Genomic DNA, 23413 nt, shown 5'->3' with positions numbered 1-23413 from the left:
TAGGATTTCCAGGTTATGACAGGTTTATGACAGGTTTTAGGGTTTACGAATGTCGATTAAACAAAGGAAACTATGCCGAAATTTCGGTAGAATCGGGATGGGTGTCTGCCTCGAGATTCATTCCACGTCCTCGGGATGTGTGTTGGGTCTCGGGGCGTGAGATATTTAGTACCACGAACTTTCGCTTTTTTTTCTAAATGGTACCCGAACTTTGTTTCTCGCCTATTCGTACCACGAAGTTTTAATTTGTTTCAATTTAGTACCTTAGTTAATTTTTCATCCAATTCCGTCAAATTTCACTAACGGCGTTAGCACTATTCACATTAACACTATTCACACAGCACTATTCACATTAGTACTATTCACACAGTACTATTTATGTGAACAGTGTTTTCACTATTCACTCAAACAGTGTTTTTTCAAAAATCAAATTTTGAAAAACAAAAAAAACCATTCACGTGAACAGTTTTTTTTTGTAAGAATCTTTAATCACTCGTAAAAATTAATTATTTAATGAAAAATAATAAAAAAACACTATTAGACAATGTTCACGTGAACAGTGGTTTTTTTAATTTTTAAGATTGATTAAAGATTATTACCCAAAAAACTGTTCACGTGAATAGTGTTTTTTTGTTTTCCAAAATTTGATTTTTGAAAAACCATTGTTCACATGAATAGTACTAACGTGAATAGTGCTAACGCCGTTAGTGAAATTGGACGGAATTGGATGGAAAATGTCTTGAGGTACTAAATTGAAACAAATTGAAAATTCGTGGTACGAATAGGCGAGAAACAAAGTTTAGGTACCATTTAGGAAAAAAAGTGAAAGTTCGTGGTACTAAATAGTCATTAACTCATATAATATTTGTATATAATAGTTATGCATATATAGTTGCATATATTTTTTAGAATAATTAATATGATAGGACCCGTTCGTAGATAATCTTTGAAGATCCTACATTGTGAGTCAGGTATATAATTTAAAGAATAATTAATGGGAAATCGGGAACTGGATAATCTTTGATGATCCCATATAGTAAATCAAGCATAATTTATTTTTATGTCATGTTTGCAAGGACACTACAAATGGATAAGTAGAAAGTTGGTATTATACACCACATTGGATAATTAAAAGAAAATCGAAAACTGAATTCAAATACATTGAACTGAGCTCAAAGAGTAATTAACGGGAAATCGGAAACTTTATGCAAATACAATACACTAAACTCAAAAAGTAATTAACTAGAAATCGGAAACTGGATGCAACTGCATTAAACTAACGTCAGAGAATAACTAATAATGGGAAATTAGAAATTGGATGCAAATCCTTGAAAAATATTTAACGGGAAATCGGAAACGGTATGCAAAAATGCATCAAACAAACCTCAAATAATAATTAACGGTGAATCAGAAACTGGATGCAAATGCATTGAACTAACCTCAAAATATAATTAACAGGAAATCAAAAACCAAATGCAACTGCATTGAACTAACCTCATAGAATAATTGACGGGAAATAAAAAAAACTAGATGCAAATGCATTAAAATAACCTCAAAGAATAGTTAACGGAAAAATCAGAAACCGGATGAAATTGCATCGAATTAACCTCAAAGCATAAATAATTAGAAATCATAAACTAGATGCAGATATATTGAACTAACTTCAAAGAGTTATTAATGAGAAATCGGAAACTGGATGCAAATGCAATGAACTAATCTAAAGACTAATTAACGAATATAGAAACATAAAAAAAATGTATACAAATGCACTGAACTAACTTCAATGAATAATTAATGAGAAATTATAAATTTGATGCAACTGCACTAAACAAACCTTAAAAAATAATTAACGGGAAATCAAAAACTTGTTGCAAATGCATCAAACTAACCTTAAAAAACAATTAACGGGAAATTGGAAATTAGATGCAACTACATTAAACTGACCTCAAAGAATAATTAACGGAAAATCGGAAACTGGATGCAACTACATTAAACTAAAATCATATATTAACTAACAGACCGAGAAATCAGAAATTGGATGCAATATTCTTGATGAATATTTAACGGAAAATCAGAAACTGGATGCAAATATATTGAAATAACCTCAAAGAATAGTTAACTGGAAATCGAAAACCGAATGTAACTACATCGAACTACCTTCAAAGCATAAATAACCGGAAATTGGAAGCTAGATGCGAACTAACTTCGAAAAATAATTAACCGGAAATCAGAAACTGGATACATATGTATTAAACTAACCTCAGCTCAAAGAGTAATTAACGGGAAATTGGAACCTTGATGCAAATGCAATTAACTAATCTCAAAGAGTAATTAACAAAGCATTGAAAACTAGATGGAACTGTACTGAATTAACCTTAATGACTAACGGGAAATCGTAAACTTGGTGTAACTGCACTGAACTAACCTTAAAGAATAATTAACAGGAAATCAGAAACTTGATACAACTGCATTGAATTAACCTCAAAGAATAATTAATGGGAAATCGGAAACTAGATCCAACTACGTTGAACTAGCATCAAATAATAATTAACGTAAAATCAGAAACTTCATGCAAATGCATTGAACTAACCTTGAAACATAGTTGTATTATATATAGGGGAATATAATATCTCGACAAGTATAGTTTTACATTTAAAGTAGTATTTATTATAATTATTTTATTATGATTAGGAATGCCTTGCTATTTAAGTAGCTTCAATATCATCTTCGCCACATTGGGCATTCTCACAAAATTTCAATCAAACTTCTATTATTAAACATAACAACAAAAATAAAGTCATAGGTTTTACCAAGGTTTGGTGCTTTCTTTTGATAGAGAGTGGTGCAAGAAATTTGAACAAGTGATTAATATAATTTCCATATCTCATAGCTATGAATAGTTGCTAATATTTTTTAGAATAATTTAATATAATGACACCCGTTCATAGGACGGGTTCAAAAACTAGTTTATCTTGGTAATCCTTTGTCTTGGTGTCATAGTTTGGGATTTCGGAATTCTCGGAATTCCGGTAAATCCAAAAATCGAAATCCAGTAAATTTCGACCCTATTACATTCGGAAGTTCGAAATCTTTCGGAATTTCGATTATTTCGACACTATATTCGGAATTCCGGTTTTTTGGAAAACCGAAATTCCGAGCGGAATTCCGGAGTTTCGTTCGGAATCACGAACTATGCTTGGTGTTTATCTTGGTAATCCCTTATTTTGGAAACCTAGTTATATATAAAGGTAACCTCCTCCCATTCAGAATGAACTCAATTAATAAGATTTCTCTCTATCTCATTCTCTCCATCATTCAATATACTTAATTTAGTGTGGTGTTCTCTCTAAGTCTATGTTATATATAAAGGTAACCTCCTCCCATTCAGAATGAACTCAATTAATAAGATTTCTCTCTATCTCATTCTCTCCATGATTCAATATACTTAATTTAGTGTGGTGTTCTCTCTAAGTCTATTTAATTCTAACAGATTAGGTATTATGTAAAATTGGTATTTTTGGGTTGTTCTAAATTTTTTTTATCTTAAATGAGTTTTACATAATATTGTGATGATACGAGGTGAATAAAAGTTGAAAGATTTGGACCAATGTAACACCCAAGAGAATCCGTGGCAAATGATTGAGATTGAGCCCAAGATGGAACTTAAGTTGAGCACAAATCAATCTCACCCTCTGGAAGCACAAGCCGAGGCTTAGCACCTCGAAACTCAACTGAACTCGCTTGAAGACCGGTCATTAGACCCGTGGTTCTCCAAATTACAAAACCAATATTGATGAAGGGACATAACTCATAATACAAATCTCTGCTTTTGAAATCTTTTTAGCTATATCTCATAATAGGGGAAAGAAATGTATTTTCATAATTCAAATCCAAGCTATTTTCATATGAAAAATATGAAAACGCAAATTCAAATTTTCACAAGTCAATTTATATCTTCATTGGATTGGATGTGCAGAATAAGTTTGTGGACAAGCAACTGTTTGCTGTCCACAAGACTTCAGTTTCTGTTTGGTGGAGTGTCTGCCCAAAAAAACTGTGTTACTGCCCAAAAATACTGTTAAACTGACCGAAAATGAATTTAACCAATAGAAATCTGCTGTTTGTTTGTAGACAAGTCAGTTCACAAATTCGGACTCTTGGATGTGTTGGTTTACAGACCTTGTTCTTTTTCTTATTTTCACAATAGCTAAAGCAGAGTAACAGACTAAGGCCTACCGGGTTTGTAAGTCTTTATTCCAGGATAATACACCAACCAAAAATTCTCCTCTTTCTCTCCTCACCACAGAATAAACAAGCCTAACAAACTGAGTCCACCTGAGTTTTGAAATTCCGACCGATTCTGCCAGAGTTTCGCTACTAGCTCATCATTAGTGAAGTGGTGAAGGAGATCCAATCTCTGGGTCTACTCATAAACTCCTGCCTCTCAAGAGGAAGAACTAAAATCTACCAAATCCTCAAATTAGCTTCTTTTGGGTTTATTTATGGAAGATCATCACCTTAATTCAATTCGGATTTGTATCAGTAAGTTGATTGTGTTGTTGTTGGGAGAGAAGACACTTGTTGGGGAAGTAGTTTGTGGATAATAGCAAAAAATCCCAACTCCATTCCAGCCATTATAGGTATCTTCATCTTCACAGTTGCAAATCACTCATTGATTACCAAAATAAGATTGATTATTGGATTGCTCTCTCCGGAATAGACCTGCTTAGTGCGCTGCTTCAGGGGATTGATGGTCTTGGTTATCTTCCTAACTTCTGGACAAGGGTTTTGTGGCGGGTTAGATTGAGATTTGATTGAAGATATAAGGGATAATCTGGTAGTATGTGAAGTTCTTTCTTTCCAGGAGTTTTCTTTGAAACTCAGGAAGAGGAAGGTGTACAAGTAGCTTCTGTGTTCAGCTGATTCCATTTTTTATCAGAGCTGATTAAGCTCAGGATCAAGTGTCCCTTTTTTGGAAGAGCATATTTTGCTCACTAGGTGGTAACTTTTAGGCATGATAGCCTTAAACTGTCGGGGGATGGGCACCTCCTCTTCAGTTCATATCATAAAGGACCTCATCGGTGCCCACGATCCGGATGTCATTTGCTTGTCTGAGACTAAAGCAACAGGAACAAGAATGGAAACAGTAAGGAAGCAGTTAAAATATCAAGGTAGTCATGTAGTACCAGCGGATGGAAGAAAAGGTGGTCTCACAGTTCTATGGAAGGAAGATTGTAATGTGGAGATACAGGCAGCAACAAAGAACTATGTCACAGGCAAAGTTACAAATCTTGGCTCTGTATCATCATCTTGGGTATTTACATTTGTCTATGGAGAACCAATTTCTCATCATCGGAAGAAAGTTTGGGATGAGTTAACAAGTTTAGCTTATCATATAGACGACCCCTGGATTCTTTTCGGGGATTTTAATGCAATAACAAGTTTAGATGAAAAAGAAGGAGGGAATAATATTAGAAGCAGAAGCATGGTAGACTTTAATGACTTTATAAATGGCATTGGATTGGTTGATTTAGGATACAGAGGTTCAAAATTTACATGGTGCAATAATAGAGCATATGGAAGTCACATAATGGAGAGGTTAGACAGAGCATTAACTACTACTTCATGGATGGAATTTTTTCCAGAGGCTAAAGTCACAACAGTCACAAATGTTTCATCAGATCATCTTGCCCTTTTCATAAGTTTACATAAAGCCGAGCCAATCACAAAGAAGCCTTCCAGATTTTATGAAATGTGGTTGAGAGATGACAACTGTAAAAATGTTATTGAGCATGCCTGGAACTCAGTGGAAGAAAATGAGAGTATGTCACTGGTAGCACAGAAACAAAATGCCACAAGGGAGAAACTAAAGGTATGGAACAAGAGAGAGTTTGGGAATGTGGTTTTTGAGATTAGAAATGTTAAAAAACAGCTTGAGAAGTTGATGACTGGGGACATGAATGAAAGGAAGTATCAGAAGATTCAAAGCTTGAAATCCAAGTTGGTAGAGTTACTTGAGCGAGAGGCTAGCATGTGGAGGCAGAAGTCAAGTCAAAATTGGGTAAAAGACTATGCGAGGAATACGAAGTTTTTTCATATCTCCACTGTATATAGGAGAAGGAAAAATAAGATAGATAAACTCAAAAATGAACAAGGGATTTGGAAAAAGGGCAGAGAGGAGGTAAGTGGAGTGGTTAATTCTTTTTTCACTGATCTTTTTAGCACAGATAGCCCAAAAACTGATTCTTCTATTCTTAACCTATTCAAACCTGTTATAACAAGTTGAGAGAATGATATTTTGGGAAAGATACCTACTGATACGGAAATATGGAATGTTGTCAAGAAGTTACACCCCCTTAAAGCACCAGGACCTGATGGCTTTCAGGGGGTGTTTTATCAAAGTTGTTGGGATATAGTAGGGCCTCTCATCACCAAAACTGTTAAGAATTTCTTCCTTTATAACATGCTCCCACCTGATTTGAATGAAACCTTTATAACTTTGATTCCCAAAATCCCTTCCCCAGACCACATCTCAAAATTTCGACCCATCAGTCTTTGCAACTTCACCTACAAAATCATTTCAAAACTCCTTGCCAATAGATTAAAAGCCCTCTTACACAAAATAATATCCCCTTTTCAAGGTGCTTTTGTCAAAGGAAGATTCATTGGTGACAACATAGGATTGGCAAGCGAAATTTTCCATCACATGAGTAGAATGGAAAAGAAGAAACAAGGATGGCTAGCTCTCAAATTGGATATGAAAAAGGCTTTTGATAGGGTGGAGGGGCAATTCTTATATCAAGTTTTTGAAAAGCTTGGTTTCAGTAACAAATGGATAGCTATGATTAGAAAATGTCTAGAGACAGTATCATATAGAGTTCTTTTAAATGGTTCACCCTTGAGTCACATTCTTCCTCAAAGAGGTCTAAGGCAAGGAGACCCCTTGTCTCCATATTTATTCATTCTTGTTACAGAAGCACTGTCAAGACTGTTGGGAAAGGCAGAAGAAGAAAAGAAGCTCAGTGGAATTAAGATGAGACAAAACTCTCCTCCAATCAATCATTTGTTATATGCTGATGATTTGATAGTATTCAGCAAGGCAAGTTTGAATCAAGCCAGTAACATGAAGGAAATACTTGGTCGAAGATCGCTTGGCCACCAAAGTCAAGAAGTTAACTGGATGAAGTCTAGTGCTTTCTTCAGTCGGAATGTACATCAGCGGCACCAAAAGATTCTTCTTAGAAAATGGAAAGTGAGAAGATTCATGGAAAAAGAAAAGTATTTGGGTGTGCCAATTTTACTGGGTAAGAAAAAAGGGCAAGATTTCGAATATCTGGTGGACAGATTACAGAAAAAAGTTGCAGGATGGAAGGCCAAGGTTCTCTCACAAGCAAGTCGAACAACTCTGGTTGAAGCAGTGGGTCAAACAGTTCCAATATATGTTATGGGTGTGTATCATTTACCTACTAGTATATGTGATAAGTTGGATCAGATCAATAGGGATTTCTGGTGGAATGGCAATGCAAATTCAAATGCGTGGCACACCCTAAGTTGGGAAAAACTATGCAAAGCAAAGATGAATGGAGGCTTAGGATTCAGAAGAGCAAGAGACATGAACATGGCAATGCTTGCAAAACACAGCTGGAGAATGATAAATGATCCTGATTCTATTTGGGCTAAGACATTCAGAAGTTTATATCAATGGGAAATGATTTCACAAGACACATCTAGAAAAAAAAAACCTACATCCTATTTCTGGAAAGGAGTTGTGAAAAGTATGGACTCAGAGTGAAGGAAGGATACATGTGGAAACTAGGAGATGGTAATAGTATACATACTTTTACTGAACCTTGGTTGCTCCTTAACAATAAACCAATCCGAATTTTGTCGGACCATGTCATTGATAACTTCTCTTTCTCGGCAGTGGATGATAGTACACATGTAAGTCATCTGTTAGAAAATGATTCAACAGATTGGAATCAAGATAGGTTGGGAGAATTGTTTCCCAAACCAATCGTGGAATGCATCAACCTCAAGGAAGTCAATCCCACCTCTCAAGATAAGCTCATCTGGTGGAGAGATAGCAAAGGAATCCTTACAGTAAAATCAGCCTACAAGATGCTTATAAGAGAAACTGAGAAGGGAGAGTGCTCAAAAAGTAACTGCAGAACTATAAGAAGAATATGGAAGCTAGATATAGATGCAGGTACTCAGTTATTTCTATGGAAGCTATATATGGGAGGATTGACTACTGGAGATGTTTTATTAAGAAGAAAATTCAAAGGAGATGCCAGCTGCTCTTTTTGTCAAAAAGAAATTGAAACAGACTACCACCTCTTTATAGGATGTGAATGGGCCAGAGCACTTTGGATGGGTTCTATTCTCGGACAAAGAATGATGCAGAACGAGAAGAAAGATGTTAGAGCGGCACTAGATTCCTTGCTAGAATGGGGATTGAAGAAAGAGGACTTGGAAGGTCAGTATGCAAAGACCTATGCACTATGTCTTTTAGAGCAGATTTGGAAAACCCGAAATATGATTAGGTTTGAAAAAAAAGAATTTAGCTTTCAAGAAATCTATGGTCACACACACTCTCATGCAGCAAGAGTCTTTGAAGCTTACCAAACAGTGGTAACTCATACAAATGTAGAGAGTAATTCTGAAGAAATAGAGTTCAGTACTGAGAAGAGAGTGAAGTACGAGCAATGGCATAAGGTTTCTTGTGATGGAGCCTATGAGACAAAAACAGGCAGAGGAGCAGCAGCAGCTGTATGCAAACGACAAGATGGAAGCACACTTGGTGCAGTTTATAGTAAGTTCAGGTGCGAAAGTGCGATGCAGGCAGAATGTAAAGGTGTTGCACTGGCCATACTTCTTGCTCAGAGACTACAGATTTCAAATCTGGTGGTACTCGGTGATAACCAAAGATTAATGAAAGCTCTCGCCGCAAAAGATAACAGTTTTCTATGGAGTTCTGAAGACAATTACAATCAGATTCAAGAAACAATGACGGCTTATCATGCAGTAAATGACTCCTTCTTGGTTCATTTCTTTTGGATAGCTAGGAATTGTAATAAAGAAGCGAATCAGGTAGCTAAATGGGCCAACAAGTATGCTGGGATTAGCCCTCCACCTCGTTGGCTGCATGACAATGTAGAACTTCTGGTCAAAGTTTAAGTTTTAAGGAAAGTTTACAATCGAAAAAAAAAAAAAAAAAAAAAAAAGTCTTTATTCCAGTGAACTACCTCCTAACACCAATGGCATGCATTGGATGATTTATGCTAAAAGACACACAAGAGGGTAACTTTATGGCGGCACATTGCCCCATTGCCGTTTGAAAAATTGACAAAATCAATGCCTACTAGCACAATAAGTATAAAAGCAGCGTAACCCTTCGAAAGTCAACAATCTTTCATCTTCAGTTAAACTCACTTCACCACAATATTTTTAAAAAAAAAAAAAAAAAAAAAAAAGAGAGAGAGAAGAGTATTAGTTTTACATAATACGCAATCAATAAAATCCAACAATTACATCTCTATTTTGAAGCCAATATAAACATTCATGAACTAATAGATTTATTTTTCTCTTCATCAACGGAAAACAATTGAATCTATATAAAACAAAATCAAATGGAGAAAGTTTCAAATAGAATGTTGTACGTAAAGAAATCAAGTATTGGGTCTAATACATTTTGTTTTTGTGTGTCACCATCATTGACCACTGCCATTCAAGTGTTCTGCAACATAGTCTAGAACACTATGCTCTGAGCCATACACCCTAGCGGTACAAGAACTTGATTTGAGTCGTTATACCCTTGTTTCCGCTTCACTCTTTCACTTCAGCTCAAATACACCAGGGACTGTTCTTCATCATCAAAAAACCACCAAACATAATACCATTTTGCTGCAACCTATACGTCGTATTATGGCATGCATCTCCTAGCATATCACAAAACTCTCTTTAGACCATCCAATAAAAGCTTTTATTACACTGCCTTGAGAATCCCTAAAAATATACCGGCCTCCACTATCACCTTATCAACTACCACTCATAAGAGTCTGCAACCTCAGGAATGAGCTATACTTCAGACTTCATAAGAGTCTGCAACCTCAGGAATGCAGTTTTGTGTGTACACCTTCATGGATTGTATCAGGATCCCATTCATAGTTAAGTATCTGCAGGTATAAGATCCATCTTGCATTAACTTCATTGATTGTATCCGCATCCCGTTCATAGTTAAGTATCTGCAGGTATACGATTCAGCTTGCATTAACTTCATGAATTTAAGACACAGGCAAAGTTCTTAAAACATCAATTGCATGCAAAGAATTATCATTGCAAGCTGCCAACAAAAGGATTTCCAATAGTGTTTATTGAAGGTTAACACTACACTGAGTCACTGACTTATTCTTTGGGGGTTTGATGTCTAGGTAAAGGACTGCCTAACAACTGAAAACCTTGGATACACCTACCAACCTGAGCTACATACAAGATTGGAATCAAACGTGACGACAAGGAATGTTCGAAAAAACTTAAGAGTAGCAGAGATAAAACCGTTTCACATATCGAACATTCTCAAATGACTAAAAATAGATAGGAACAACCAAAGGATTTTGGTGGAATACATGGATAAGATTCATCCCTCTACACACTTGCAAGAAAGCTACAAAATAATCATTATATACGAAAGCAAACAATCCAAAAAACAGAAAAGCGTTTGAGAACATTCAAAATCATCAAATGCCAACCAAGTAGGGCTGGCAATAGGTTGGATTGGTCCGGATATATGCAAATCCAAAACCGATCCGTTTTTCAACAATACAGATCTAGAACCGACCCGACCCGAACGGATATTTGAGTTAGAGAACCCAAATCCAACCGAAAACTTTTTTTTGATTCCGGATCCGATCCGCTCCGAACCAATAAGCTCAATTTCAACCCGGTGAATCGAGTTTTTTTATAATTTAATCCTAATTTTCGTTATATAAATATTAAATATATTTTTTTTTTGCTAAACACAAAAACAAGGTACACAAATCCAAAAGGCATAATGAATGATTTGAAATCCAAATTTGTAAGGGAAGATTTTCCTTTAGATAGAAACCATATTTTTATTATGTAAAAAATATATTGTAATATTACATATGTATTTTGCATATCTTATTTTGAAACTTTAAATATTGCAATGTTGCGGTAATAGAAATATATAGTGGAGGAAAATTAGGAAGAATAAGGCTAAAAATTTTAACCGGATCAGGCCTATAACAGTTCGGTACATATTTAATCCAGAACCAATCCAATATATGACCTGATCGATTAATTAATGTCATATTTCAGTAATTAATATATATTGGATCCTAATTTCAGTAATTAATTTCTTTTGACGGTAAGAAAAATATCTGAGGCTTAGGAGAAATTAATTAATTACTGCAACCAGCTCAACATAAATTGACGGTAAGAAACTCGGTTGAGAGCTGCCACCATTTCTGACAATTTATGTATTTACGGTTGAGAGCTATTCATATCGAGAGCATCTAAATCATTTCTTGACTCCACTGGTCATCTAAATCCAACACGGATACGTTGCCCCTTGAGGAGTGTCCGTGCTTGGATACCGACACTCCCCGACACGTGTCCAATATTCGATTTGGAGTGTCGGATTTATTAATTAATTTTTAGAATTTCTGACACTCCGTGGACACGCTATGCTGGGGACACACGGGGAACACTTCTACATTTTATTCTTATTTTTTAAAAAGTCATTAAAATACTTAAAAGAAGACACGACTTGGTAGGGTTTTATTTCACTCTTGAAATAAGAAAAATGAGGCACAATGCACGACTGCGTTTGATGATTGCCAAGTCTTTTTTAAATATATTTGTTACAAATCTTCAGAATTGTTATTAATTTCTTTTCGTTGACATTAGCTTGCATTATTGGACTTATATATATTTACGCGTGTCCATGACGTATCCGTGTCCTACTTTTTGAATGTAGCCGTTTGTTTGCATGTCCGTCGGTCATCGTGATCCGTGGTCGTATCGTTGTCCGTGCTTCATAATAGGTTATAAGAACACATTCCTGAAGCACCAGAATTGAGTTCTCTGGATGCATCTACCAGGCAAAAAAACATGCAAGAATCAAAACTCACCATATACAGAGATTATTCCTCAAGATTGCTAACTTCTTACAACATACAAGTAAAGGAAGCATGAAATGACAGGACAGTATTAGTACTAGTTCATTAGAAAAGAAAATAACTTATTTAGCTAATACAAAGGACTTCATACACATTATTTATTTCGTTCAGCACAGCAGAGAAAATAAAACAAGAGCGTGACCATCAGTAATCAATGCAGGGTAACAAGCGTGTTGGAGTGGAAGAAGTAGGGTCGTGTAAGCTTCCGGTCCTTGCTTAGACGGCCAATTTGCCTCGGCTCTTGGGTGCCCAGGTCATAAAGCCACAGCTCGTCGTCAAGGTGTATGATGACTTTGACGAGGTTGGATAAGTTAGTTGAGTCAACGCCTCTCATTGCGACAAGGCATGTGTTGTCTGACAAGAAGCTGGTTAGAGGAGGATGGTTCCGCAAGGATTGAAGGCGGATGCAATAAGAGCTGGTCCAAACGTTTGTAAGAGTGTCATGCAAAACAAACATCTGCAACTGATGAGGAGAAACAACGGTGAGGCACAGTGATCCACCATTCAGCACAGATAAGAGGTGGGGGCTGTTGCAAGGTGTATACGGGGAGGGTTGCACCAGGTGGTGTGGAACTTGTTTCCTGGCGGGTGGTTTGCGAGCCTTGATATCAAATATGTATAGGTAATAGCATTCTTCACAAGTAAGAAATGGGGAGTTGTCGGCGTCGTCCTTCTCAGTTGTCAACCAAAAGAGATTCTTTTGAAACTGAACAATTTGCGAGGACACATTGAAAAAATCATCGGAATCGCAACTCTTCCCCCATACCATCCAGGGATAAGTACGAGTAGTAGCTTTTGCGTCACAGTAACCAGTACGGACAGTAAGAGTGCGGAATTTGGATCGCCCCAGGATTGCAAACACCTTGTATTTACCAACAGAAGCAGAATAATGGTCAGGAAACAGTGCCCAATTAGAACATGGATCTTTGGTAGGAGGAAGAGCCTGGAAGTGGGAGGTAATGGGGTTGGATATGTAAAGAAGTAGAGGATTATACTTGTTTTGAAAGAGGAGTAAACCGTCACATGATGCTTTTAAACATAACACAGCCTCCTTGTCATTCTCATCAACTACTTGTTCTTCTGTGCCCCACTTCTTAAGCTTGAGAAAAGGCATTTTCAACTCCTTTCGTGGATTCAATGATGGCGGTATTGGCGGTGTTAGGCTGATGGAGAAATGATTATACTGGTAATTAGGAATGACATTAGTGGGTTTTGCAACAGTTGTAAATATTATCCCTTGTTCTTCTTGTTGTCGTTGTAAGTGAGCATTCCCGAAAGTGGGTCGGGAGATGAAAGAGGACCAAAGCTTGGATACACATTTCGAACTTGAGAGATCCTCCGCGGTGAGACGAAAGAGAATTTCCAAAGTTATTTCTTCGGGTAGGCTGTCGAAATAACAACTACTACCACTATAATTATGACGACCCAATCCTCCTATTAACCTCTGCTTCTTCTTCACTACACTACTTGCATCGGTAGCAGCCATTTGAAAACAATAAATACAATAATTTATTGATCTCTAACTCTTAATCAACAAACAAAGAACACAAAACTTACTTACCGTGTGACGGTGTGGAACGAGCGAAGATCCACGGATAATGAGATTGAAGAAGAAGAACAACAAATGAACAATAAGGATATTTCGATTATATATAGAGGATTGAGATTGGGTTCTTCTAATTCGAATTTTGGTTTGTTTTTCTAGTTCTTGTTGAACTCCTTCTAAAACAATGTCTAATTCTAATTTTATTGGCATTTCCCTTTGTGCACAACCCACCCAATTTTCCGAAAAAAGAAAATACCGATCCCAAAAGACGAAACTACCCCCATAGAAACCGTATTTCATATATGACATATATGAAAACACAAATTCAAATTTTCGTAAGTCAATTTAAATCTTCGTTGGATTGGATGTGTTACTTTATCTGCTCTACGAATGGCTCAGTTATTTGCAGCACCTCAAAGGTGCTCTTTTTGTGTTGACCGTGCTTTTTTTTTTTGGGTATGTTGTTTCTAAAGATGGTATCTTGGTCGATGAATCAAAAGTGGAGGTTGTTAAGCGTTGGCCTCAGCCTACTAATCTACATGACTGCAGGAGCTTTCATGGGTTTGCTTCGTTTTACCGGCGGTTCGTTCCTAATTCCAGCACCATTACCGCACCAATTAATGCATGTATGGAGGCAGGTAAATTTGTTTGGACTGAGGAGGCTGACGTGAGTTTTGAACTCATCAAATAAAAATTGATTACTGTGCTTGTTCTTGCATTGCATGATTTCTCATTACCGTTTGAAGTGCACACCGATGCTTCTAAGGTTGGCATTGGCGCGGTTATTAGTCAATATATGCGGCCTATAGCTTATTTTAGTGAGAAGCTAACTGGTGCTCGTTCAAATTATAGTGCTTATGATCTAGAGTTCTATGCGATTCTTCAAACACTTAAGCATTGGCGCCATTATTTGATCCACAACGAGTTTGTCTTGCATCCCAATCATGAGGCTTTGAAACATATTGGTAACCAAGATAAGGTTAGTGCTCGTCAATTGCGTTGAGCCAATTACTTGCAGAATTTTACTTTTGTGCTTAAGCACACTTTTGGTGCTCAGAACCGTGTCACATATGCACCTAGTAGACGTGTTTCTTTGTTGACTACTATGAGGACACAAGTGGTTGGATTTGACAGTTTTAGTGATCTCTTAGTCGATGATCTATCCTTTTTTTTTTCTCTCATCCTAACTAATAACCAAGCTGGTGTGCGTTCGGATTATCTGTTGCATGATGGTTTTATTTTTTTTAAAGGGCGGCGTTTGTGTGTTCTAGATTGTAGTCTTTGTTTGCAAATTATTAAAGAGTTACATGGAGAGGGACATTTTGGGCGTGATAAGACTTACAAGCTTGCTTTTGATTCTTATTTCTGGCCAAACATGACTAAAGATGTGTATCGGTATGCCGATCGTTGTCGTATCTGTCAGGTCTCTAAAGGTAATACAACCAATGCTAACTTGTATATGCCTTTGCTTGTACCTGCTCGGCCTTGGGCTGATATTAGTATGGATTTTGTTATGGGATTACCTCTCACACAACGGGGTATGGATTATGTTTTTGTGGTGGTGGATAGATTCTCTTAAATGGCTCACTTCATTGCTTATAAGAAGACCACCGACGCTGTGAATGTGGCTCAACTTTTCTTTCGTGATGTCTATCATATCGTCTTCATGGTCTCCCTGAATCTATTGTGTCTGACAGAGATACCAAGTTCTTAAGCCATTTTTGGCAGAGTTTGCGGAAGCTTGTCCATACTGAGCTTAACTTCAGCAGTGCGTATCACCCTCAAGCCGATGGGCAAACTGAAGTTGTACGTGAATCGCTCCTTGGGGAATCTTCTCTGTAGTTTGGCTGGTAGTAATATTAAGAAGTGGGAATGAACAAGAGTTATTGCAGACAAAGTTCGCTTTTAATAGATCAGTAAATAGAAGTACATACCGGTTACAGTCATTTTCAAATTGTTTACGGGTTTAATCCTCGTTCTCCTGTTGAACTCGCTCATGTTCCGGATTTAACACATATCCATGCGACAAAGCTGATGAGTTTATTAAGAGGATTCACGATATCCAAAACACGACACAAAAACATTTGCTTAACTCTACTTCTAAGTATAAGATTGTTGCTGACTGCCACCGTAGAGATGTTCATTTTGAAGTTGGCGACTTTGTGTGGGTTGTTCTTACTAATGATCGTGTTCCTGTTGGTGAGTATATCAAGTTACGTCCTCGTAAGATTGGCCCTTTGGAGGTGATTGGCAAGATAAATCCCAATGCTTACTGGTTGCAATTGTTCAAGAATATTCGCACATCCGATGTTTTCAATGTGAAACACCTTCTCTTTTATTATGATGATTCAACAAATGATGAAGTTCCAAATTCTAGGTCAAATTTTTCTAAAGAATGGGGGAATGATGCAATATAAGGAAGGATCTAGCTTGGAGGGTCGGTTGCTTTAGTTGCAACTTACATGTTGGTCTTTTATAACACCCGGCTATTTCTATTTATTATTTTTATAATATATGATTAATATTAATAATAAGAATAAATAAAATAAAATAAATAGGATAAAGATTAGTGGAGAGAGAGGAAACATGGGAAAAGAGGATAAACTATCTTCCCTATTTTCGGGGGTTTTGGAAAAAAAATAAACACAGAGAAGAGTTCACATGGAAAGTTTTACACAGAGAAGAAAGAAGAAGAAAGGGGCGGATTTGTGCACCTCTTATCTAGCTTTGGATCGGATTTTTGGCGTTCTATTTTATATATATTTTTTTGCGGGATACGAGAGGTGAGTAGATACTGTTATCTTTCACTGAAATTATCGACAATCACATTACTACGTATGTTAGAATTACGTATGTTAGTCTATTTAAAATTTGCTTATTCTATTCAAACATAAGTTTCTGTATAAGTTACGATTTCTGTCAAAACCATGAGGTTCTGTTTTTATTCACAAGTAACAATTGAAACAAACCTTTATTGGGGGGTTTAAATGTTTGAATGGGTTGATTTTTATTTGATTGATTGTATTAGATTGTGTTGTGTGAACTGTCGATTTGAACTATTTGAAACTGCTAGTTTGTTTGGGATGTGAAATCTGATGGGTTGGTTGTTGGTTGGATGTGATACGTGGGTTAATATTTAGTGGGTGTTGTTGAAGTTCCGAAGGGGTGTCGATGGAGAGCTTTGGGATAAATCTGTTTGGTTGTTTTTTGTTTAATTAAAGTTGTAGGTTTTTTATTTGGATTAAAATCGATGGGTTTATGGTGGCTAGAGTTTGGTGTTTGATGGTTGTTGATTGGTGGACGCTTTGGGCAGGGCAGTAATGGAGTCGAACTCGGTTTTGGGATGTGAGGGGAATCGAGTTTTGGTTATGTCTAGAGCTTGGGTTTTGTTGTGGTTCAAAACCGAACTATTTCGGTGGTGGTGAGTGGGAGTTGTGGTGGCTGATTCGGCGGTGGTGTGAGCTGTTGAGGAAAAAGAAGGAGACTACGATCTAGTGCTCAAGGGCTTCTATTTCTTTTAGTTGGTTTTGGGCCGATATAGAACTGGTGGGCTTGAGTTTGTTTTTAAGTTATAAGACTTTTAGGCTTAAGTTTTGTTTAAGATCGGCTTTGGGTGAGAGTTTGTTTTTGGGTCGAATCTGTGCCTGGTTTGGAATCAAGTTTTCACATAGTTAGGGTCAGATTCAAACTCTTGCCAAAACAAGAAAAAAAAATGAGTTTTCTAAGTCTTCTTTCCAACTCAATTGGTCTGGTCGCATTCCGAGGTCTGTGGAGGTAGATATGGTGTCTGAAAGTTTGGTTGACAGAAAATAGTGTGTCAGAAATCAGTTTCTGAGCACTGTGTTCAAGTCCAGTTTTAATTTAGTTAGAGTTTGAACTAGATTTTTATGAAAACATGAAAAAGTAAGATTTGGAAGTCTTATTTCTATTCCAATTGGCCTCATCACATTCCGAGGCCTGTGGAATTAATTGTGACATATGGAAGTTTGACTGGCAGAAAACAGTGCTGTCAGAAATCAGTTTCTACGCACTGTGTTCGAGCCTAGTTTTCGAATATTTAGAATGAGATTGAGTATTTTTGTAAAACATAAGAAAGTAAGTACTATGTGTTAGCTTTTCAATGCAAAAAGCCTCGATGCATTTGGACACCTATGGAAAGTATTGTGTCATTCAGAAGATAGTCCGTCAGAAATCTAGTTTGTTGAAAATTGGGATTTTTACCAAGTTTGAACTATTTTTACTCCGAGATAGAATGAAATTAGGACTTCAAGTTCTATATTAAAAAGTAAGTATACCTATCATAGTTTTCAAATAATCAAGTGGTGTATCATTTGGATGGCTATAGAAAATGTTATTATTTTGGCAAATTACCTAGATAACCTACCATGTTTTCTTTTTATGGGAGCTCTAGTTAACTTTTCTTATGGAGGATTGTGTTAAATTGCCAATTTTTCCATAAGTCCGAACTTATGTGAAAGGTCAATTATATTCATATACGAGGTCTCGGGGACATGTGAAGGACTGGACATCTTCTCATGTCAACACTCCCCCTTAACAGGTGTTCCTTGCTTTTATTTTTACAACACTTCACTTGGTAGGAGTTGAACCCGAGACTTCTTAGAAACCAAAGGCTTTGATATCATGTTAAATTGTCAATTTCTCCATAAGCTCGAACTTATGTGAAAGGTCAATTCTATTCATACAGGGGCAGATCTACAAGTTGGTCGACAAGGGGCTGGCTACAAAAAAAAAAAAAATATATATATATATATATATATATATATATATATATATATATATATATATATATATATAGTAAAACAAAGTCACAAGTCACAATCCCAGACTAATAGACTGACTCGTTTCTCACAAGTCACAATCCCAGCCCAGTGGCCCACGTTTCTCACAATCACCAAAAAAAAAACTAAAATGTCAAAACGAAAAACAAAATAGCACTTTTTGGTTTTCATTGTATCAGTTCTTTATTCTTGATTTCTTGTCTTCTTCCGGCTTCCGCAGTTCCTGTCCCGCCAGACGGCGCAGTTCTGCTCACCTAATCCATTTATCATTTTTTTCCCTATTCATTACCTAAGGTAAATTATTTTGCATTATGTCTATATTTTTCATTTCGTTTTTGTTTTCAAATTTTCAAATACTAATGTGTTCTCTACTTTACTACTTGACTTATTGCCTTGTTAACTTTTAGTTTATATTGGAGTATTAGATTGTCATTTAATTTTTGGTCTTATTTAATTAGTTGAATATTATTATAGTTATTATTGTGATTTTTTTTTTGTTTTTTAGTATAAAGCAAACTATTGATTACGAAATTATTATGATTTATCTTAGGTAAGAATGTATGAACATCAAGCTCGTAAGAAAATGAAAACCATATTTTCCTTCTTTAAATCCAAAGATGTCACCTCGGGAATTGATGTAACTTCTACATCTAGTCTTAATATTTCAAGACTTGATAGAGATGGCCAACCTCCTTCACAAGTTCAAGTTGTTGAAATTGAGAAAGTTGAACCTTCTCCTCAAGCCCAAAGAGTTAGTGTTGAAGAAGTTGACTCCACATCTTTATTTGTACATGATCCGGGTAAACGTACTCCAATATATAATTAATCGGTTAATCAACAAGATGAAGTTCGACGAGCTTTTATTGGAAAGGGGCGTTGGCTACTTGAACTCAACGAGAAAGAGTATCCATCACTATACCAAAATAGGATATTCTTAACGGTGCCGAACCGTTACTAAAAATATTTGTAATGGTTTATCCTATTAATGCCTTCCATTATAATCTACAACTTCCCAAGTGCCCATGCAATCTTTAAAAAACCAGTATACTAACAATTAAAATTTTATAATTTAAATTAGACACATAAATTACTACATTGAGAACTTTGGCGAAGTTTCTCTAAGCTCAAGTGTGTGTGTGTTAAAAAGTATGCAAGTGCACATTCTGAACCATTGCAAAGCATTAACCTTTAAAGGAGGCACCACTAATGTACATAGGTTACAGAAGAAAGCCTACTTATTCAACACCAAGGGCCCTCACAAATGGCATCTATGCAAAGATTACAAACCTGCCATTGATCTTCAACCATCTTCTCCATCCTACACGACAAATTAATAAAAAAACCCAATAGACATATAATTTAAGCAACCAAAATTCAGGTTGAGGTTAAACCATACCCTTCCAGATACAAGGGGCGACAACAAACACAAAAATATTTCCAGAGGGCATCACCAATCACATCTACACTAATTAAAAGATCAGAGACCTACATACAATTCAACAAGAAATATCTCCTTAAGGAAAATTAAAAGTAAAGCCAACAACGCAATTACAAAATTCCACCATTTCATACCTTTTTCCGTCCAACCAAGATACCAAAACAAGATCTGCGTAGGTTGAATAATAGAAAAAATTAAAACTTTTGAGCAGAGTTCTAATTTTTATCAAACAATTTAAAATATTAAGAGCTAATTAGAAACCCTATGTTCACAAATCCCTTACCAAAATTAGCTGACCAAATCCGAAATGTTGAGAGCGTACCATTGAGAAACCCTAACTCGTTCTCAAACCAAAATCTGAAATCCAACCAAACCCTAAGTAGATAAGCACAAAAGGTAAAGAAAAAAATTGAAAAAGAAGCCCCGAAATGTTTTTAAAAAAAACAAGGCTTTCCAAACCCAAAAAAGAAGAAGACGTGAAGAAGGAGAAGAAGAAGTGAAGTAACAGAAGATGAAGAAGAAACAAAACTAACCTTCATTATAGATGAGGAACTGTTGGTTTTAGCTATCCACTTCTGAAAGTGAGAAAGATATGAGTGCGGGTTTCCAACTTTTAATGTGGGTTGGACTTTCTTTTTTTATTTTTCATAAATTATTTTTATTTTATTTCTAACGAAATCCATCTATTAGTCTACCGTGACTAAATAATCCCCATAATTATCTAAAAATAAAGTAACGGAAAGCAAGCCATACTTATGCTTTCTAACTGTTAAGAACTGTGTTACGGTAAAAAAAATGTTACTAAGTGAAAAATGGGCGCGTTACAAAATCACCATTTTGGTGTAGTGCATCCACCATATTCGGAAAACATACTCACTGGTTCAAATCTTCTTGGTTCACACTCTTTCCTTGGCTAGAGTACTCACTTTATACGAATAGAGCTTATTGTTTTCCGTGCTTTATATTTGAAACAAATCCACCGAAGCGTACTGCATTCACTGTTGAAGGTTTAAATGTTGGAAGAAGATTAATAATAGAAAGAAGTGTTCCTTTTTGCAACATGAAGGAGGTCCATGCTCACCTCATAGGTTGGCAATGATAGCCTGTGAAAATTTCATGAATCCTTCTTGACATATAGATAATGTGTTAAATGCATTATCTAAAGAAGAGGTTGTTAAGAACCGTTTGCTAGTCAAAGCTATTCTTCAATGTATTCAATTTCTTGCACTACAAGGGATTTCTTTTAGAGGCCATGGCGAGTCCAAAAAGTAAAAAAATGGTGGAAATTTCAAGGGAGTGTTGGGATTTGCAACGATGTTGAATGACAAGGTTGCAGAATTATTAAAAGATGCTCCGAGAAATACCACATATATCTCACATTCAGTTCAAAAGACACTTTTGCATATCTATGCCGATAAAGTGAAATAGAGAATTCGTGAGGAAATTGGTGATGCAAAATTTTGTGTCCCTGTTGATGAAACACAAGATAATTCAAACAAGGAGCAAATGGCGATTGTCATAAGATTTGTTGATATAGAGGTGATTTTGTTAGAGAGCATTTTCTTTGTATTGTTGGTGTTAAAGACACTTGTGCTTTAACTTTGAAAGAAGTTATATGCAATATCCCTGCTCATCATAATTTGCATATTATAAATATGAGAAGTCAAGATTATGGTGGTGCTAGTAATATGCATGGTCAATAGAATGGATTACATGCATTGTTTCTGAAGGAGTGTCCATATGCATATTATGTGCATTGCTTTGCACATCGTCTACAACTTGCTCTAGTTATGGCTTCTAAAGATGTTTATGAGGTTTGGTTGTTTTTTTCCAAGTTGGCTTCCATTGTTAATCTTCATGTTACACCTAAGCGTAAACAGGAGTTGGAAGATACTCGAAAAAATAAAATTGATAAGCTGGTAGCTAGTGGTGAACTTGTTACTGGAAAATGAGTTAATCAAGTTTCTACTTTGCAACGAGCAGGAGATACTAGATGGAGTTCTCATTTTGCTTTGGTTTGTAGCATGAAAGAGATGTTTGATTCAATTTGTATAGTTCTTGAAAGCATAATGAAGAACGGGTCAAGCAACTTTATGCGTGGGGACTCTAAAGGTGCTATTCTTGCAATGAAAATTTTTGAGTTTGTCTTTCTTTTTCATTTATTACATAAGACTATGGGAATTACTAATGTCTTGTGTAAAGCCTTGCAAGAAGAGTCCCAAGACATTTTAAATGCTATCAGCTTAGTCTCTAGTACGAAAGCACTTCTTCAAGAATTAAGAGGATCTTCTTGGTACGCTTTCCTTAGCGATGTGATTTTGTTTTGCAAAAAGCATGGCATTGATATGCTTGCTATGGGTGCTCGGCACATGGCGGGTACAAGTCGTTTTTGCCAGCAGAAAGATTACATTACAGTTGAGCATCACTACCGCGTCGAGTTATTTAATGCTATAATAGATTACCAGTTGGTGGAATTAAAGAATAGATTTCCAGAAGAAACAATAGAGCTTATTTATTTTAGTTCTGCTTTGGATCCGAAAGATGCTTTTAAGTCCTTCTGCATTGATGATATTTGCAAACTTGCAGAAAAGTTTTATTGTGGAGACTTCACGAAGCAAGAGATACATCATTTGAGGAGTCAACTTCAACATTACAAACTTGATGTGCTCAAGCATTCTCTTTTTCAAAAATTGTCTACCATCTCCGAATTATGTCAAAAGCTAGTTGAAACAAGAAAGATAAAGATCTATTATTTGATTGATAGATTGATTTGTCTTGACTTGACACTTCCTGTTTCCACGACAACTACAGAACGAGCATTCTCAGCTATGAAATTGCTCAAAACACGACTTCATAACAAGATTGGGGATGAATTTCTTGCATATTGCATGACTATTTACATTGAACGGGAATTTGCTAAAGAAGTTGATTTGGATGCAATAATAGATGTATTTGATAAGAATCCACGCAGGTCAAAACTTCACTAGTGTGATGCTAATGTATGTGCTATGTTATTCTTGCACATTTCTTTGTTATGTTTGTTTAGGTCTATAGTGAAAATACTCTTTTGTCCATTTATGGTAAGGTAATAAAAGCGACAACTCTTTTGTTTATCAATGCTAGCTAATTATGAACTTAAATAGATATTCAAATAATTTTCCGTAGACATTGATTATTGGTTCCGAAAAAATTCTTTAAAAGTTTACTCCATGGCAGGCCCCCATGATCTAAAATCCTGGATCCGCCCCTGTATTCATATACGAGAGGAGGTCTCGGAGACATTTGAAGGACTGGACATCTTCACATGTCAACAGATTGCACCTTACAGAGAAGAAGTTTCATGGCAAAAGGAACTGTCAGTCTGTAAGTGCAGCATCCCTAACATGTGGATCACTTCTTAATAATATCCGCAGGTACACAATTAGCTCAG

General features: G+C 36.1%; 4 protein-coding genes across 5 annotated transcripts in view; 3 read left to right on the top strand and 1 right to left on the bottom strand.

Moving 5' to 3' along the window:
* Positions 1 to 5038: 5038 nt before the first annotated feature.
* LOC147512832 (uncharacterized) lies at positions 5039 to 6286 on the top strand. Its single transcript, XM_086598802.1, has one exon. The coding sequence runs from the start codon at positions 5039 to 5041 to the stop codon at positions 6284 to 6286; it is 1248 nt and encodes a 415-aa protein (XP_086454928.1).
* A 1517-nt stretch (positions 6287 to 7803) lies between these two features.
* LOC147512831 (uncharacterized) lies at positions 7804 to 9177 on the top strand. Its single transcript, XM_086598801.1, has one exon. The coding sequence runs from the start codon at positions 7804 to 7806 to the stop codon at positions 9175 to 9177; it is 1374 nt and encodes a 457-aa protein (XP_086454927.1).
* A 377-nt stretch (positions 9178 to 9554) lies between these two features.
* On the bottom strand, positions 9555 to 13686 carry LOC147512830 (uncharacterized). 2 transcript variants are annotated; one of them, XR_015215115.1, is made up of 2 exons: positions 12292 to 13686; positions 9555 to 10244 (listed from the first exon to the last, which is right to left on the bottom strand). XR_015215115.1 is itself a non-coding variant. In XM_086595844.1 (2 exons), the coding sequence occupies exon 1, from the start codon at positions 13684 to 13686 to the stop codon at positions 12352 to 12354; it is 1335 nt and encodes a 444-aa protein (XP_086451970.1). In that variant the 3' UTR covers positions 9555 to 10244; positions 12343 to 12351. The 2 variants fall into 2 exon arrangements, 1 of the variants encoding a protein (XP_086451970.1); XM_086595844.1 differs by having other exon boundaries at positions 12343 to 13686.
* A 343-nt stretch (positions 13687 to 14029) lies between these two features.
* The window catches only part of LOC147512829 (alpha-soluble NSF attachment protein 2-like), a 28841-nt gene continuing 19457 nt past the window's right edge, over positions 14030 to 23413 (top strand). The window contains exons 1-2 of the mRNA XM_086595846.1: positions 14030 to 14165; positions 14296 to 14384. Of these exons, the coding sequence (XP_086451972.1) occupies positions 14137 to 14165; positions 14296 to 14384 (118 nt within the window). The 5' untranslated portion in view covers positions 14030 to 14136. The remainder of the gene's footprint in view (positions 14166 to 14295; positions 14385 to 23413) is intronic.

The sequence above is a fragment of the Coptis chinensis genome, chromosome 3 (assembly GCF_015680905.1).
Source record: "Coptis chinensis isolate HL-2020 chromosome 3, ASM1568090v1, whole genome shotgun sequence".
Lineage (NCBI taxonomy): Eukaryota > Viridiplantae > Streptophyta > Magnoliopsida > Ranunculales > Ranunculaceae > Coptis > Coptis chinensis.
The sequence above is the reverse complement of the archived record's forward strand: the minus strand, read 5'-3'. Positions and strand labels throughout refer to the sequence as shown.